The 19,639-nt window shown below is 40.2% G+C and overlaps 1 protein-coding gene across 1 annotated transcript in view; it reads right to left on the bottom strand.

Annotated features, from left to right (window-relative positions):
- The window catches only part of LOC139375983 (phospholipid phosphatase related 5a), a 42,662-nt gene extending 25,153 nt beyond the window's left edge, over positions 1-17,509 (bottom strand). The window contains exons 1-3 of the mRNA XM_071117988.1: positions 17,059-17,509; positions 3,900-4,032; positions 1,159-1,409 (exon numbers count right to left, since the gene is read on the bottom strand). Of these exons, the coding sequence (XP_070974089.1) occupies positions 1,159-1,409; positions 3,900-4,032; positions 17,059-17,262 (588 nt within the window). The 5' untranslated portion in view covers positions 17,263-17,509. The remainder of the gene's footprint in view (positions 1-1,158; positions 1,410-3,899; positions 4,033-17,058) is intronic.
- Between the last annotated feature and the right edge of the window lie 2,130 nt (positions 17,510-19,639).

Genomic DNA, 19,639 nt, shown 5'->3' with positions numbered 1-19,639 from the left:
AAAGCGCTCAATACCAGCGACATCAACAACAGCAGCAACCCCTCAAAACATCAACAGGGCATTCTGAGCAGAGCAGAATCCAAGCAGAGCATTCTGCTCAGCCTACATCCAACCTTTCATTCAATATCATAGCAGCAGTACAATGTAGGCCCAGGGTAAAAAGCCATGGGCCTACCTTTCTGAACAACAACTGGATACAATTAGGTTCTAAATCTGTACTAAACAGGTAGTCACCATAGAGATATTGCACAACGGTCTACTCAGATCTCCCTTTAAATGAATATAATTTAGCTGTTCAAAAAGTAGTCAAGCCAAACATCTTTCCAATGAAACTTATCTCAGTCTCATTAACATCAAATTAATAGGCAAACATTAACATTCTGAAATCCGTTCAGAATTTCATAGCAATGACCTCGCTTTGGTCAAATCAGGGGACATTTTCTATTATCAAATGTTAGAGGTACCAGCAGAGTCAACATCAAGCTACTGAAGTAGGACCACCAATAGAAATGAACTATGTATAATAGCCCCTTTAAACAAATCAAATTTTATTTGCCACATGCGCCGAATACAACAAGTGTAGACTTTACCGTGAAACGCTTACTTACAAGCCCTTAACCTACAGTACAGTTCAAGAAGAAGAAAATATTTACTAAGTAGACTAAAATAAAAAGTAATAATAAAAAGTAACACAATAAGAATAACAATAATGAGGCTAATGTAAATTGTCCGGTGGTGATCTTTATGAATTGTTCAGCAGTCTAATGGCTTGGGGATAGAAGCTGTTGAGGAGCCTTTTGGTCCTAGACTTGGCACTTCGGTACCGCTTGCCGTGTGGTAGCAGAGAAAACAGTCTATAACTTGGGTGACTGGTGTCTCTGACAATTTATAGGCTTTCCTCTGACACCGCCTATTATATAGGTCCTGGATGCAGTGCTCAGTGTAGATTGAGAGCCGATGTAGATTGGCTACAAACTGTCTTTAGTAGTACATTTGGCGTAGTCTGCAGGATGAGAAACATATAGTTAGCGTGACATCCCCCACTTCACACTATGTACTGTATAATAGCAAACTGTGGTGTAATAATACCATCATACATCATCCCTAATAACAAACAAACAAAAATGGTCACTTCTCCAAATTGCATCCCTGATTTACCGCTGTGTAGAGTGCGGCATAGACACTGAGCGCCGCCTCTTTGGAGGGGAAGGATTTGCGGGCGTGCATGATGTCGTCCTCGTTGCCCGTGCACGCCCCCTGTTGGTTGACGAAGCGGGCGGTCTGCACGCAGCCCAGGGCTGTGTAGTTGGGCTTACACACCGTCAGGAAGTGGGGGGACAGGTTCCCCGTCACCACTTGGCCCGCGTTCACAAATATGTCAGTGGAGAAAAGGCCAAAAGCGTACACACCTGGAGAGGGAGGGGGAGAAATAGAGAAAGCGAGAGAGAGCGAGAGAGAGAGAGCGAGAGTGAGAAAGAACGGGGGTAGAGACAGCGAGAGAAAGAGAGTCAAAGGCGGGAGAGAGAGAGAAAGGAGGGGCAGAAAGAGGGAGATTGATGAGGACATCAACAAAAGGTCAGAGGTGAGGAAGTGAAGAGACAGAGTGATCAACCACTGTGTCTTATGAGTCACAGACTACTGATGAGCACCATGTAATTATCTTGTCTAGACTATAGTCCTTCACCTTGAATGTGACCTTTGATGCGTTGATGGTGCAACACTAATCCAGAGAAAATAAACAAACAATTGCTAAATGCTTGACTACAGTTTCTGATTATTCTCAAAAGTGAGATGACAAACTACTAGTCATTGAGCTGAGAATCTATTTAACTTAATTACCCAAAGACCTTTAAAATCTCTAAACGAGTGGTAAGAACAAGACAGGACGGTAGTGGGTTTCCATTTACTACTAGGTCTGACACATTTACTTCTAAGCCTGCCATAGCAAGAAGATCAGGTTGGACACACTTAAGCCCAGAGGGTTACACTGGAAATGTGCTTCCTGTCCTATAAGCTGCCACTGGCCAAGACTACAGGGTCTCTCTGAGGAAATACTCAGAGTCTCACAGTCACTGCAAAAACCAGAGGAGGCTGGTAGGAGGAGCTATATGAGGATGGGCTCATTAGGAATGGAATAAAAACAGTAACAAACACATCAAACATGGAATCCACATGTTTGACTCTATTCCCATTATTACATTCCAGCCATTACAATGAGCCCGAGCCCATCCTCCTACAGCTCCTCCCACCAGCATCCTCTGGTAAAACATAGCACTACTGTTCATTTTAGGGCTGACTCCACGATTGTTTGGTCGATAGGCTGTTGGTCGACCGAGATTTATTAAGTCGAGTAGTCGCAATCTTTTTTTGTGTTGCATGGTGCACAAGATACCTGTCTGATTTGCGTCTGTCTCAGCCTATGCACGCAGCCCCCCTACAGTCTATGCACGCAGCCCCCCTACTGTCTATGCACGCAGCCCCCCTACTGTCTATGCACGCAGCCCCCCTACTGTCTATGCACGCAGCCCCCCTACTGTCTATGCACGCAGCCCCCCTACTGTCTATGCACGCAGCTCCTATACCCTCCTTATTGTTATTATTTCAATTATTATTATGATCATCATTATCATTAGTAGGTTTTATATAGTAGCCTTGTATAACCACCTGTTAAGTCTTAATATCATAACCTACTTACGCCTATATTTCAATAAATAAGCTACTGTATCAGTCAACCAATCATTAATTTGTTCATGCCATCACACAGCATATGAAACATTCATACTTTGAAATGCAATCAAGCATTTTAGTTATAAAATTAAATAACAAAAGGAGCATGAATAATTAGCCTAAACAATAAATAAACCGCAATTCATGAATGCTTGCAACTGTTTTTAGACTGCTTTATATATTTCTTTTTTTTTGTTAGAACAGACTCTGATACTAAATAAATGTGTGTGTTGTTTACAATGTTAAAAATGGTCTGAAAAAAATATATTATTCAAATCTAACAGCAACTGTTTGTCACACATAATACTCTCACAACGCATGCTCCTATACCCTAATTTTTCTTGAGGCATTTTAGTAACAGAGCTTTTCAGTCAGAAACAAGTAAGAAACTAAATGGTGCCTTTTCACTGCAGCAGGGAGGAGAGAGAGACAACGTGTGCCAGTCACACAGGCTCTCGCTGTCATCAGGCTCTTTCTTGAGTCATTTTTTGTGTTTTAATTATTTAATCAAACAGTATGCTTAAAGCATCAGACAATCTCAGTGCATATGTAGTTGATTTTATTCAAACACTGTCTGTCTACATATGGAAAAAATAAGTTGAAACATTTCAAACAATCGACTGGTTGAAAGAACAGGGTTCCTCTTGGTCGACCAAAATGTATTTTAGTCGGTGACAGTCGACAGTCACCATAGTACAGCTACTCAAACTGATTTTATCCAATCAATTCCACTCCGTGTCATTTCTACATGTCATTTCTAGAGCGTTTGGTAATTTATTTTCATTCAGCAAGGGTAAACACAACAGAGCATTGCTTCAAGCAAGCCCACGGCAAAGACAAACATTCCATTCACGTTTACTGTTGACTGCAGCCAGACATAGGATAGGTTCAACTTTGTTGACACTGATGATAGCTTAGAAGATGTTTCTACATTGTATTTTACTAGCAGCATTAAATATAGCTATGCATCACTTATCATCTTATTTTAGGTCAGACCTTTCCTGTTCACCACTTATACCAACAATCGTTGTTTAATTTGAATTGCAGACCTTTGAAATTATATTGCACCCAAGGTCCTTGCTACCACATCATGAGTTAGGGCAGCCATTTTACATGGGGACAGTAAGCATTCGGCAAATGGTATGGAGGTAGGTTACTGCCAAAATACGTACCCAGGAAGCGGAAGGTCCTGCGCACCAGAGGGTTGAGGTAACAGCAGTCTCCCATGACAATGATCTTCTCCCGATTGTCCAGGTCCTCTGACACATACTGGAGCAGAAACAACAACGACTCTATGGCTGTGATCTAACATACAGGGAGAGAGAGAGATAGACTCTAATCACTGATAACAGGATCTGAATATTGTGACCTTTTTTTGCAGAAAATGCCATTCATTCAAATCATGGTCCGTTATGCTAACAAATGCAGCTGATTTTCGGGACATTTCTTTGATATAGCGATGCCTTTGTACCACTTGAACCAAATATTCCCTTGAAGGCACAAATTAAGACCTATTCTTGTTGTCTCGCTGCAACCAAGAATAGAGTCCAGTATATAAACCTAAGGCGGAAGAATACTGCACCAATGAACAATGGAGTTGATTTGGGTTCTGATTCAGTTCAGCTGTAATGCCAGTGTTCCACTACAGCTGTTGGCCTTGATTGGCCCGTTTAGCTCAATCGCCAGAGGTCAATGGGTTGAAACACTGATAAGCGCTTTCAGGAAAAGACACAATGAACTGTGCAGATGCCTAGTTGATGTGTGCAATCATTTCCTGAAACAGGCAACTAAACATTTTGTGGTGGTAGAACGTTAAACCATTGTGTGTGACACGGGTGGTTGGCAATCATGATAGGTTTGTGACTTAAGCCATCAGCTTTAAGAGTGTGGAACAGTAAAGCTGCAGTCTAGACCAGTTTGACCATTCATAATGCAGCAGAGAGAGCAGACATGTTCATAACCTTCTGTAACAGCACATCTCTTAGTCAAAAATGGGTTCTGTTCTCTCTCCCTAGTGTCCCTAGACTCTAGACACTATCCTTACCAGATCTATTGAGCATGGAACAATCAAAAACAGAATCATGACGAAATCACACCAGAAAAGTATGCCAACTATGCCTTCTAAATACTTAGATGTTCAGGACTTTGTAAGTTGTTAACATTCATTTTACAAGTCATAATGGCACAGTTCTGAAGCACACAAAAAAACAGACAGAAATCCAGTAATAACTTCCTTTGTTTCCATCTGGAATGAAGCCAGATCACTTTTCATTATTTATTTTCTGTCTGATGATTTTGAGTGTGCCATCCTAACTTTGTCACTTTCAATTATATAGTCTTGTTCTAGAACTTTTCCATAGTTAAATGTCAAAGGTTTGGCAAGTTCATGAAATCAATTGTGCATAAAACTGTTTGAGCATTTCTGTCTTCTTCAAAGAAGTTGCTTCAGCTACCTTTACTCTTCCCTTCTGATCTGTCATCATCAATACATCTACTTATTAATAAATGCAACATTATCTCTTTGATCAAATATGGATCAGATATATCTTTTAACCCATTAGCACTTCAGCCCAATGCATAACATAACATTAGGCCCTTCTCATAGGTAGGCCTGCTGTGGAGCACCAACAAACCTGTATTCTTTTTGTGCATTCTTCTCTCTAGCCACCCTGTTTCTCCTTGTGACAGTGTGACCTTGTGCGAACAGATTTCTGCTCCATTATCGCCCATGTCTCTGTTCTTGTCACCATGTGAAAAAGCACATGGAGGGACTGTTCGAACTTGTGAACTCGACCACAACATGTGACACAGCTATCCACTCAAACCAGGGTGTCTTCAAAGTACAGCACAGTAGGCATTAGTGCAGCTGACGTTACAATGAGAAATCAGTGGGACCATCTCTCTCTCTCTCTCTCTCTCTACTACTGGCACTCTTTGCAGCTGGACCTCACATTCCAGTGAGAGAAAGTGGGAGAGAGAACAAGAAAGACCCACTGGTTGAATCAACGTTGTTTCTAGGATTGGGCGGTATCCAGATTTTCATATCGTCATACCATCCTTTTCTCATCCCGGGATTTACGGTATTACCGTATTACCGGCATAGCACACAAGAGGGCGCTAAAAATACAAGTAAAGCCCATTGGGCCTCTATAACCAGAATGCTAATCAAATTTGCACAAACTAATAGTGAAATCACATAAATGCTAACGAGCGAAACCGAATTGCAAAGAGAGGCAAATCCAGCTCATAAAGTTATACAAGTATTTCTAGTAGCAACTGAATGTCATTTTCAGTGAGTGTGGACATTTACAATAAAAGTAAACTAAATAAATTGTGCAAATGAACAAAGTTGTGATGCATGTTTTCATGTTTTCTGAAGGAAGAGCAGCATGTATACACGGAGCAGAGGTGAGAAGAACAGAGGAGGAAAAATACTCTAGTAGGAAGCACAGGGAAAAAATGGCAACTGTACATAACTCATCCAGAGCTCTTTGACTTCTGGCAAAAAGTCATAAGATATCTGATGGCAAACATTTAGTAGTGAATTGCATACAGGTGTAACTTCATCACCTCATGTGCGCCGCAAAACAGACACTCACTGATAGATATAGAACACTGTGGACTCACCAGCTCACTTCCTGTTGTGCTAATTACAAACAAACACCTGACTGGCTCAGAGAGTGAGAGTGAGACAGACAGACAGACAGACAGACAGATAGACAGACAAAGACAAAGACAAAGAATGTGAAAAAGAAATCTCTATCAAATAGTCCCAAGCCCCCAATCCATTGAGAAGCCGTTCAAAACACGGTGACGACTAATATCAGCTGATAAAAAAATGATATGAAGGAAACCATTGAATCAGCCTACTTGAATCAAGCCTTTGGACATGATGTGCCCAGAGTAGCCTTAGACTTGCTTTCCATGAACAAACCATCAATTTCATCTATTCCCACTTTTCTTTTAATGTTGTAGAGCACTCATTATTTAGGCTTTAGAAACCTACTGTAAATAAGACAAGTGTTGGCCAATCTGCTTCATGACAAGTCACCTGTCTTTTCAATAAAAACATATAAACGACTGTTCATAAAGGAAGTTATTAATAGTCATTAATTAAACTCTAATATGCTCCCCCCTTTCCCTTCGCAGAGCACAGGGGCCTAAACCCTGTGCAGTGTATTCACGTCTCACTGCAAACCCATCCCCTATTCCCTGGTCCTGTACTGTGAACAAGATCGAGCCTGAGCCTTACTCACTGCTCACTAATAATAGCAATCATGTCATCTTTGGCCCATAAATGTCAAACAGTATAACCCTGATGAGTGGGACTGTTCCTCTGGCCGCTTTACAAGGACTACAGTGGGCAATTATTTTATTCTTGGCCAAATAACGACAGAGCACGCAGGGCACGTGCCCAGGGGCCCAGACCTCCAGGGCCCGCCATTGATTTTGTTAGTCACTCTCACTCAGATATTATATTAACATGACATAAATCATGACATAATGTGTAGAATTGCTTTAAACTGCAAAGATTTCTCTCCACCACATGGCATGAAAACTTGTTTTAAAACAGTAACACATTCTCTACACCCCAAAATGTGTAGAATTGCAGGAAATGTACTTTAAAACTTAAATGTTTCTCTCCATCGTGAAGAGGGGAGCCACTAAAATGTTGTTGTTGTTTTTCTGGGAGGGGGGGGGGGGGGGGCTCTTAACCAAATCCCGCTTAGGGGACATATGCTTTCATGATCAATAAGCATACAATTGTTAAATTAGTTGATTTAGCCACGGAATGGGCTGGACATGCTGGGAGATGAGTTTGGATTGGTCTGCCATGTAGCATGCTTCTGTCTATAACGTGAGCTGTTCAGTATGTGTTGACAGTCCTTTGTAAAGCACTGTTTTTGAAAGATATAACGTTAGCCATCAAGAACTACAAAAGTTTTGCTACTTTTCTCAACAACATTGATGCCCTGTATTTAGCAGGTGCTATCAACAAATCAGTTGAAAAAAGTGATGGGCTACTTTCTGCACAAGTGTCAGTGTGAACCGGAGTGACTTGACACAACGCTGGCCAAACAAGATATAGCTGCAAACAAAATGGAGTTAAATTGTGAAGCGTTCATCCATGTATACGGGTAAGAGTCTAGCTACATTTTCAAATATAAGTTTCTAATTTGGTCAAAAAGCTGTTTTTATTGCAAGTTAAAGTGTACTGTTAGTTAGCTAGCAAACCTTATGTGTATGATTCAGTAATATTATTCGAATCAGAAAACAACAACAATAAATACACCTGTATCCTGTGCGTGTGACAATAAACTTATTTGATAGTGTGTTTACCACATGGCCTCCTCGCATGTGAATCCATAAAGAGATGGGTGGGGCTAAGGCTTAAGAGGCTGTGAATGATGCTGAATGGGTTTAGACAAAGAAGAGCTCTCCAGTAGGTGTACCAAAACATTCAAGCGGGGTTACAAGTTTCAAAGCAGAATAACTTTCCCATTGTTCCTCAACTGTAGTGTAGGATATACCATTTCGTAGCTCTGAGTCTTTACTTTTATCCAATTTTTAAAAAAACATTTCAAATTTTGCTACATAAGACCGAATCGAGTCGGTCGGTCACAAATACACATTTGATTGGGTGAAACTTTAATCTCATCATCCATCTCATCCAAATGAAAAGGGATCAGCAGGGTTCTGCGTGTACGTCATAGTTGACTTTAAACTTTGCAGTTTACACTGCTCATTTAAAGCGTCAAGTGAAATTGAAATGAGGTGATTATTAGTTAGAGGTTACTCAAACTGTGCGGCTAGTGGTCAATGGGAGCTGGACTGGACAATCAGAGCTAGGCAAAAATTATGTGCTAGCATGATACTGATACATGATACATGATACTGGACAACTTTACATTTTGGAATATCCTAAACTGCTGTATAACTTAATGAAGACATTGAAGAACTGAACAAAGCAGCAGAACAGTGACATGAAAGCCTGAAAGACAAATCTGCATACAACTGCTAAGATTTTTTTTTTTATGAAAAAATGAATGACTATATTAATAAATAAATATCTAATGCCTTGGAGAATTATGGAGAAAGATAGCTGATCTATTCCACGAATCACAAATAAACATATCCACTTAATAAAATAAGTTATGTGACTACCAATGAACCAAACTCACTCTTTAACAGTTTTGAGATTAGAGAGTGAGAACTCCCCCTAAACTCACGTGTGAAAATCACACCGAGTCTACCTCCTGGAATGAAATTATTCATGATCTCTTTTAAAGCCCGGCGTTGAGTGGAACATCTCACAAAACAGCACTATGGATTAATAAGTGGCCTAGATCTCAAACAGTGTTATCATTAAGCATCCTGACATCCAATCGCAGGGGCCAGAAGTGCTTTAAAAGACATAAGTAAAGCTGAAGGGAAAAGCGAGTTCGTTAAACGTGTGGTGACTGTACTACTAATGGCAGGTCACATAGTTCCGGTTTTAATGAAATCATCCATCAGAAGAAAAAAGGGCGTTGTTGTCCAACAACCAAGGGGAGTAAAAAGTGTGTCCAAATGATTGTGTCTACACGTGTGTGTGTGAATGCATGGACGTGTTCATGTGTTTTATATGGGCAGTTTAAAATCAATGTAGACTTACTCTAATGGACATGGAGAGAGAATGAGTTCCTGGTTAAGGCAATGTCAATAGCAGTGCACAATGTATAGAGCTAATGTGTCCTTTCCCATGAACATTAATGCAATGTATGTCATGGTATGAAAACAAAGTTTCCATCCAACATTTTTATGCGAGTTTATGTACATGTTGGATAAAAAAATGTCACGACAGGCCTTAATCGGTTAAGTTTCCAAATTTTGACAAAACAAAATACGCTGGACAAGGTGGAATGTTTTTGTGTCTGTAAAATGAATAATGCGAGAAATGGCAGTGGAAATGCCTTTATGCGCAAATACTGATATAATAACCATTATATTGTAGTAAAGTTGCAGTCACATGTTGTGTGGTCTTCCCACTACGACTTGGGGAAAGTATGCAGTTTATTAGGCTACATATTAAATAAATTATGATGAACTTCACAGGGTGGTGAATGTGCACAGTGATGAGCTTGATGCTCCTTTCCAATAAATATCAAGAGTCTTATTCTGGTGACATGATGATTGATGCTTGGCTGCCATTTGACAAATAAAAATAATCTTGCTCTTGTCTATAATAATCTCATCATGTAGGTTAGCCTATCCTCACTGTGTCTGCAAGCTGTTGGCAGAGCACACGTACCAAGACCAGTGTGGGCACATTTGCTATTTAACGCAACAGTTTGTCACAAAATCATCGGTAGAGTGGAAAATGCGACGGAAACCAATTTAACTTTTGTATTTTTATCCACAACAAGTCAATGTGATGGAAACATCTCTGCAGTGAAGTGGGGAAATGTTTTTATGCAGATTTTTGAATATTTGCATGAAAATCTGTCACCAATTGGATGGAAACATAGCTCAGGACAATAATGAAATTGCAGGTATTGACTATTTCATATTGTGTATAATGGATAAGGATGTCAAATCACTGATCAATAATGATCATTACAATGGTTAGGAGGGCCCTGTGTTGTTCCTGGTCCTATCACTACTACAATTTGTATTTATTTTTTTACCTTTATGTAACTAGGCAAGTCAGTTTCAGAACAAATTCTTATTTTCAATGACGGCCTAGGAACAGTGGGTTAACTGCCTTGTGAAGGGGCAGAATGACAGATTTTTACCTTGTCAGCTCGGGGATTCGATCTTGCAACCTTTCGGTTACTAGTCAAGTGGATTCAACTAATACCTTGGTTGTGGAGTTGGGTAGTTGGGGAGCGGTACCTGTCAGGATGCTTGATGCTACTAAACATAGTAACACACAGCTACAGAAAATGTATACAGTTTTCATACATAACATAAACATAACTGTTTATGAGCTGACCTTTTCTGATATTAATTAACCTAAAAGTGGCGATCATCAGCTGAAACAATACCAAAGTGTTCTCCCCGTTCCTGTTTCGGTATAAAGCTGAGTGATGGGGCTGGAGAAATGTAACCCCTCTCAAATTCATTTACCGAGCTATGGATGCAAGGACTGACCATCCATTGTATCAAAATTATAGTTTTAACCATGTTTTGAGGCTATATATATGTAGGATCGTAGACCTTTCCTGCATTCAAATGACCAAATCGCCCACTAGTGGTCCTCATGGGTAGAATGTTATTAATATTTTTCAAAATTTCATCATTACTAAACATTACTTTTTTTTAAAAAGTATAACGCTTTTGTTCTATTTCAGTCTTCTGTGATGTATATTAAGTGTAATATTGGGTTGCAAACTCAAAATGTAATACATTTCAACTGTATATCTGACATGGTACAGGTGTTTTCTTTTGTTTAAGCCCATAACATGTATGTGAGGTGTATACTTCCATTTCAAAGTAGATTTGTTTAAGACTACCAAGAAACACTCTGGGTGACCCTGATACAGCCCAGTGCAGTAATTTTCCTGCATCAAATTAGTAATGTACACATTACTAACATGTGTTGTCAAAAATAGAAGTCTTGACTAGGGCTGTGGCGGTCACGAAATTTCATCAGCCGGTGATTGTCAAGCAAATAACTGTCAGTCTCAGGGTAATTGACCATTAATTAACATAAACACATTTAGCATCTCCTGGCTTCCAACACGCCACTGATACAGACCTTTGGAACATCTACATTTTAAAAAGTCTAATAAATCCATGTCATATAGCCTACACCTTTACAATAAATCCATGATTTATTTTAGACAGGTCTAAAGAAGCATGATATGAAGAGAATGTTGTCTATTTCAGAAGAACAGAATAGCATACTCTGAGTTGTCCTCATGTTAGGTCCTGACCTGGCTATGCCAAATGGCTGTGGCCTACACTAGTTCATTTAGCAAATCTTTAGCGGACAAGATTTGCTTAGAATTCCGTGGCATTATTTTATAGTATGAAGAATAGAATTGAACAAAGCTGAATATAATATTTTCTCCAAACAATGAGGGAGTGCGCACATACGGCTATTCTGTGTTGAGCAGTTAATAAAGAAATAGGTATTCCTATATGCTTAATTTAGAGTTAATAATGTAACTTTAGTTGTTTTATTATTGACATTAGTCAATAATTAGTCATTAGTTTAGTTATTTTGTTGACATTTACGTATGTCCCTATTACCAGTAAAACATAATCAAAACCTATTTCTGTCACTTACTTGCTGTGCTGTTTCATTGTTCATTTGTTCAGTCGTTTCATTCTCAACCAGGATTCCATCATACATGTCAAGCAGTGAAGTTTCAGCTCTGTCTGTCCGTGGCCTCTCTTCCTCGGTGCGCATGGTCACTGTGTCCATTTCCATCTTGTCCAGCTGTGTCTGTAACATTTCACATAAACCCTGTTTCTTGTCTGCATCGAAGTAGCGGGTCTAGTTCCTAGCATCAAGCATGGTGGTGACACAGTAAAGAGGCTCAGAGAGAATGCCACCGAATCGCTTGTTCACAGCGTCTAGTAGAGTACTTTTAAGTTAACCCCATGGTCTGTGTCGACAGTTTTGTTGAGCAGGTGTTTCAATGCCATGACAGAGGGTATCACGTCTGCTGCAGATGCAGTTGATGAGATTATTTCTCGAGTCAGTTGTTCGAAATGGAGCTAGAAGTGTGTTCATGTCTCCAGGTTTCAAACATGTTCTCAAATGCCATTGAAATGGCAGCAGCGGTATGAGAACCAGCACATTCTTAAGCGTGCAATACAGCTTTCCTCAGTGCAAAATCGACCCACTGTGTTGTCAGACTCAGTATGCTCATGGGGCTGACATCACAGGTCCATATGTCAGTCGTGAAGCTAATAGCAGTGACGCCCATAGCAAGTAGCTCATGGATGTGCATTTCAACAATACTGTGTAACTCCAGTAGGGCAACATCTGAAAAATAGTGCCTACTTGGTAGTGTGTACCAGGGCTCAAGGTGCTCGACCAGTCGGCGAAAGCCAACATCATCCACGACAGAGAACGGTTGATTGTCAAGGGCAATACATTCCATTATCTTGGCGTTAATGGATTTTGCCTTTTAGTTGTCTCGCTGAAACGTTCTTACTCTTTCAAATGACAGCTCGACTTGTTGACTGCTCGATCCCCACAGCTGTGTTGTACGTGTAGCGCTATATTTTTCCTGGCGTCATTAATCATCTACCTACGTTATATAGGTATGTACTTCAGCTTGACATCGGTTTTGCACATCGGCGTTAAATTAGACATCGGGCCGATACCGATGTTGGCATTTTTAGCTAATATCTTCCGATTCCGACATGCTTACCGATATATCGTGCATCCCTACTACAAATGTTGGTCTATGTGTTTTGATTTGTAATACATTGAAAGACTGCATTATGCGACTCTAATGATGATTTGAAAAAAAATTATTGAAAGGAAGGAGCTCTGCTTTGTTTTTCATGCGGGCTGTACACACTACATCAGTCACTCATTCACAATTTGACAAGCTCTTGATAATGCCTAACATTTCACAGCGGCATCCCCTTGTGTGGCCATAACGCACCCTAAAAAATCCATGCCTTTTGCGGCCAGTGGCCGTTGTGCCCTTCTCCGAGTGCTAAGCACTCAGAATCACCTCTCACATGGCTCTCCGTCATGTGATTGGGTCTTTCTCACAGGCTACAAGTGAAGACAGATACGTCGAGGATGCAACTGCGCGCATCCTTATCCAATTCCAAGGTACATATTGACGATATTGGAAGAACTGTCCACATTTACTTTTCGTCATCCAAGAAGATGAGTAGACATAACGAACAGCAAAAGCACTAGCCTATGTCAATCTACTATCCCCCATAGTACAAAAGCCTACCTATTCTATTCTGTGTGAGAAATAAATATTCCAAACATAGTCTGGGACAGTTGTGGGATGCGCTAGATTTTTTACGCAATGTGGCTGACGCAACAGATGAGAACGTTTAGCTTAAAATGTTGACCAACTATTAGGCTATTTCTTCACATTATAATTGCAGCAATGCACACCTGGTAGTAGGCTATCAGTACGAATGTTCCATTAGCAGAAAACACCATTATCAAAAATGACTGCAAATGCAATTATGCATGTAATGCTTTTATTATAAAGGTGCATTTTTATGGTGAAAATTATCTTCTCCAAACTTGAAACTCACGCACTGCTTATGTATGCCAGTTAGGATCTACACTCATTGTAAAGCGGATTAATGTGCTTAATTTTAAGAAGTTATTTGGCTACTTTAGTTGTGATACAAACCGTATCAAAACATATAGGCCTATGGGCTAGGCTACATGAGGGGTGCAACTATGATTAGAAAAAGTAGCAAAAAAGGCATTGTTTCTTATGCTGGGCATCAATCACAAGTGATAATATATAATTCCCAAGTGATAGGCTAATATTGTCACCCATCAGACTATTCTTGATTTAATCTTGTCTTTACATATACAAAATAATAAGTTTGAAATTTGTTTTGACTTAGAATGGACCATTATGATGCACCTGTCTCAAAACAAGAGCAGTGTGAAAAAATACATGTCATCTATGCACTTAAATAGAGGATGGATAACGTTTTTCACGTGGTTCCTTTTCATGTCAGCCAGGTAGGCTAAACTCCTGTTGTAAATATAATCAATTTGCTTAATATTAGGAAAGTTGAGAAATACATATAATATGCCTAGCCTATAGAAAGCTGATGGGATGCTCCTGTTTTTAGTAAAGGCCATCACTCTATTTTCTCACGCAACTGCATAGCCTATAGAAATGTTGCGCAACATGAGCTCATGGGCTCTCATGAAGTGTTTGATTAGATTTCCGATTACATTTGCATTGATGTCAGAGTGATTAGAGGGACAATAGAGTGCTGATTACCAGGCAGTTAGAAAGTTTGGTAGGCTACTAATGACCAGCATCAGAGCTTGGAGAAGCCTAATTACCGTGACTAAAGGGTCATAACTGGTGACCGCTGGTTTGGCGGTAATAGAGTCACCGCAACATCCCTAATCTTGACAACATAGATACTGTATAAAGCTAGCTCATCCTAGCCTGGGTGCCAGTCTGTTCCTGCTCTCTTGTCAATTCCACAAGGAATACTGCATTGTTGAGGAAGAGCTTGCAAGTAAGCATTTCACTGTACTGTTTACACCTGCTGTATCCTGTGCATGTGGCAAATACATTTTGATTTAATTTAAAGACAGCACAGTGGAAAACTGTGCCATCTTCTTTGATTTAGCTTGAGAAGTCAGTGTTTGAATTGTCTTGTGTGTGTGTGTGTGTGTGTGTGTGTGTGTGTGTGTGCGTTCGTGCAAACGCGCGCGCGTGTGTCTCGATGGTGATGCTTCTGCTGCTACTCTTTTATTGATAGCTGGGTCTGTCAATATCTCGCTCATCACAAATTCCCCCTCAACATGATATAGGGCCATAAGGGAGGTCCAGCGAACTCTAGGGCAAGGCTAAGCCGGTGAGAGATTTCAGTGGATGTTTCTGATTCTAATCTTCCTAGGATTTGGGGGTTGGACTGTGTAAGATATTTACCCCATCTAAGGATAAAATGGAATCCATCCCTGTACAGCCCAGGAACTGACAGAGCCAAGGATTTCTGTACTCAACTCAAAGGTCCTCAGACATACGCCTTTGGGCGCATGGTTGAAAAGGATTTGCATTCCCAACAATACGTAAAACCCACAAAGCTACTGACACGTGGTAGCCTACTAAACCATGGCAGTACTTCAGGTCTCAAAAAAAGGTGAGGTCACTGAACAAGCATGGCTAGCTCTCACTAGCTAGTTAACATCTGCAATACTACACTGAGGTGTCAAGTCAGGCTTTTTAATCTAGCTCTCTAGAGCAGCTTAGAGCAGCTGAGTAAAAGGTATTTTTGAATGATCCTCCTAGCTGCTCCCTATCTATCTGCAATAAAAACTGGTATTGCTAGATTTTTTTCTCTCACTATCTTACCTCCAGTCTCAAAGGTAACAACTCTGGGGAAATGGATGGCAATGAGAAGGTTGGATAGCAGCGGTTACTTACTCAGTTTGGGATGGGGGAGGCGAGGCCTGCCCTGACTCAGTCGATCATAAATTCAGAGTTCTGTTGCTACATTTTTATTCTACACTCTTAGAAAAAAAGGTGCCATCTAGAACCTAAAATGGTTATTTGGCTGTCCCCATAGGAGAACCCTTTGAAGAACTCTTTTTGTTTCCAAGTAGAACCTTTTTGGTTCCAGGTAGAATGCTTTTGGGTTCAATATAGAACAATTCCCAAAGAGGATTCTACATGGAACCCAAAAGGGTTCTCCTATGGAGACAGTCGAGGAACCCCTTTGGAACCTTTTTTTCTAAGAGTGTAGGCTGTTTAGTCTAGGAGGACACACAAGCACACAGATACACCCACCCACACAGACTCCTTGAGAAACATGTTGCAGCCTGAGGCGTGTTCTTACTGTTAATGATTTCCCATGTCAGAAGTTAAAAATGGTAGCAGGACTACAATGAATGAATACATTTGAATGAATGCATTTTGCTGTAACATCACTGCAGACTAACAGCCTCTGAGGACCACTTAAGATGACGACATCTCGACAAATGGACCATACCTTGACAGCTGAGAAGAGAGAAGTATTAATAACAATTCACAGACAGGTTTTGGCTGTTTTGCACAAATAAACTAAGTAGGTTTGGCAAATGGAAGTACCCATAATGGAAAATAATTCCATTAATAATCACAAATTGTTGTTTTCTTGTAACCCAATGCATTTATCTAGCTGTTGTTTAAGCCTAACCCCATACAAGTAGAGTACAGCACCTGTAAGACTACGTTAAACGTGACATTATACCTCGTGGTTCTAGTTGGCTGTATGGTGAGTTCGCCATTGTCAGGCATCAGCAGCTTGAAGAAAGACATCTATTTATTAATTACAAAATTATGAAACACCTGAATACATCCATGGGGACTGTCAAAGGGATGCAGTAGTGACTGCTCCACAGTATCAGACGTGTAAAAGCAAGGGAAATATTGAATGGCTTATCAATAATATATGGCTGGCACAACCAATCTCCATCGATTCTTTACCAACGTAGCAAAAACAAAAATTGACCAGGTAACCTCATTGAGGTTAGAGTGTCTCTTTCCAAAGGGATAGCTGTGCAACTGCTGTAACCTAAAGTTTGACATGTGTGTTGTTCATCTCTATACAATCGGTGTGTCCATTAACTTATGCCTTACTTATCCATACATTTGTCCATTTCCCAAAACTCACCAGAAGCGACGGCACTCCGCAGACCACTGCATAGAGTATGGCAGGAGGAACAGCGCTGGACGCCTCTGGTCCAAGGTAGGGCTTCGTGTATGCATTGTCATAGCAGAAAAATCCTTGGACGTGCACGTTGAAAGTGTCGGTGTACTCAAAGTAGTAAGCCAACATGACAGTCCCTGCCATGATCACCAGCTGGAAGTAAAGCATGATCACAGAGGTGAAGCGAACCGAGCCCCACGAAAACGACGGGCATTAGAAAAGCCCGGTTGAATGGAACCCCCCAGTCTCCCGGTTTTTAGGCTACTGCTGTAACCCGGGCAGTGCTCCGTCTCGCTCCGCGTTCCTTCCACATCTATCTCTCGTTACTACAAGGGAAGATAATCCATAAAACATTGTGTTGAGTGAACTGGCGAGTTTTCAGTCATGACCCCACTCAATAGCTCCGCGCAAAAGTGAGGGGAGGGGGTTAGAAAATGCACGCGTGGAATGGAATGGACTCGATGGCGCGAGAGATATGCGTGGCGTGCAGCCCTCCTCCCGCCTCGAGCGATGATGAGGGACAGCGCGCGCCAACCATGAGCCAATATTGCGTTTATTGAAGTCCCAAACACTTGTTAACGTTAATGTGTGAGCTAAATACTAGGCTAAGGGTTAAAAACACAATTCTTGAAAAAAAAACAAACATATTGTTTGACATCAGTTTGATGTTTTATGCATATCATAAAAGTATACAGGTCAGTAGCAGCCAAATCCTCACCAATGACTCATGCTCTTCAGATGTTAGTTAATAGGCTATGATATGCTCTAGGTAATCTACAAGTGTGTGTGTGTGTGTGTGAATGTGTATGTGAATGTATGTTTGTTAGTGTTTTGCTAGACCAAAGGTCCTGATGTTGATGATCTACTATACTGTGCATTTCAGGCCATGAGTTCTTTGACTTAGATAAATTATCCTGTCAGCCAAAATAAATTGAATGGAGAATGTCCTTCACACACACACACACACACACACACACACACACACACACACACACACACACACACACACACACACACACACACACACACACACACACACACACACACACACACACACACCTGGTCATCTGGAGTCTAACATTAGGATGATAACATGATCAAATGTTTTTTTTATTTTCAGATCATACTAAAAATTCTTGAAATGTTCTCCTAAAATTCACTAAAATGTTGTGCACAACATCTTTAACAACCACCACAGAACATTCCCCTGAGGTTCTTATTAGGTTTCCAGGTAATGCAATAACAACATGTGTTCTGGGAATGTTCTTGCAACATCAGTCGAATCAGCACAACTGGACAGTTTCTGTGTAATTAGACGTTTCGGGGCAACCCAATGAATGTTCTGGGAATGTTGACAGAACCACTTTTGGTTTGCTATGGTTTGCTATGTAACCTCAAGCTCAAGCACTTGATTACTAGCTAGATAACTACAGATACTGTATCTTGAAAAGAGAACGATTTCAGAAAATAATGCTAAGACTAAATGTGACTGTAGTTACTCCTTCCGAACAGCATACTTCCTTCCTTTACATCCATGGACAGAAAATCATTAGAGAGATAATATGAAAATCGTTAGAGAGATAATATGAAAATAATTAGAGAGATAATCTGAAAATCATTAGAGAGATAATATGAAAATCATTAGAGAGATAATATGAAAATCATTAGAGAGATAATATGAAAATCATTAGAGAGATAATATGAAAATCATTAGAGAGATAATATGAAAATCATTGTAATAGTGCTCAATGAATGCAAATCCTACACTAATAAGATGCCTGTAGAATAATAAGGCAACGTTTGCCCAGTGTGATCTGACGCATAATTTGTGGAGTGGTTGAAAAACAAGTTTTAATGACTACAACCTAAGTGTTTGTAAACTTCTGACTTTAACTGTGTATCCAATCTTGTGTTTATGTCTGTCTTCTTCTTCTTTTTCAGCAGCAGCAGCATTTCTGTTGCCACTGTTATTGCCACTGTCCTCCCCACCGTCCTCATAAATCCTGTTGATGTCATCATCTTTAACAGTGTTATCCTTGTAACCACTGATGTAGAGAGGGTTTCTGATGGTGATCTGATGAGAGTTTGGTTCCTAATAGTCCAACCTAAAATGTGCCAAATGTGCTGTGACTGTCACAATCCCTCTTTCTAAAAGTTGTGGCTCAGCTAAACAAGGTGGGTGCTCCATAATTTATTCAGCAACCTCATGATTATTTCAAAGGAAACCAAGTATTGTTCCAGTGGCAACCCTGAATTTCTTTAATCTTTTGGTGTATTGCATAATAAACATGGCACCCTTTCTAAGTAAAAGGGAGCAGATTGGAAGTATCCTACAGTAGCCACATATTTTTGTAGATGATGAATATCAGATTATGGATTACGAAAATCAGATGTTGATACTGTTATGTCGTTCCCCTCATCATCGAGAACAAAAGGTTCTTGTGATGATAGTACAGCACAGAAACATTGTACAGTGAATATGGAATGTGTTTACTGTGAATTAATTGAATGTATATGGGGAATGAAATACAGTATGCTACAATAA

The sequence above is a fragment of the Oncorhynchus clarkii genome, chromosome 20 (genome assembly GCF_045791955.1).
Source record: "Oncorhynchus clarkii lewisi isolate Uvic-CL-2024 chromosome 20, UVic_Ocla_1.0, whole genome shotgun sequence".
In the NCBI taxonomy this organism is placed as follows: domain Eukaryota; kingdom Metazoa; phylum Chordata; class Actinopteri; order Salmoniformes; family Salmonidae; genus Oncorhynchus; species Oncorhynchus clarkii.
This window is presented reverse-complemented; position numbering and strand designations above follow the sequence as displayed.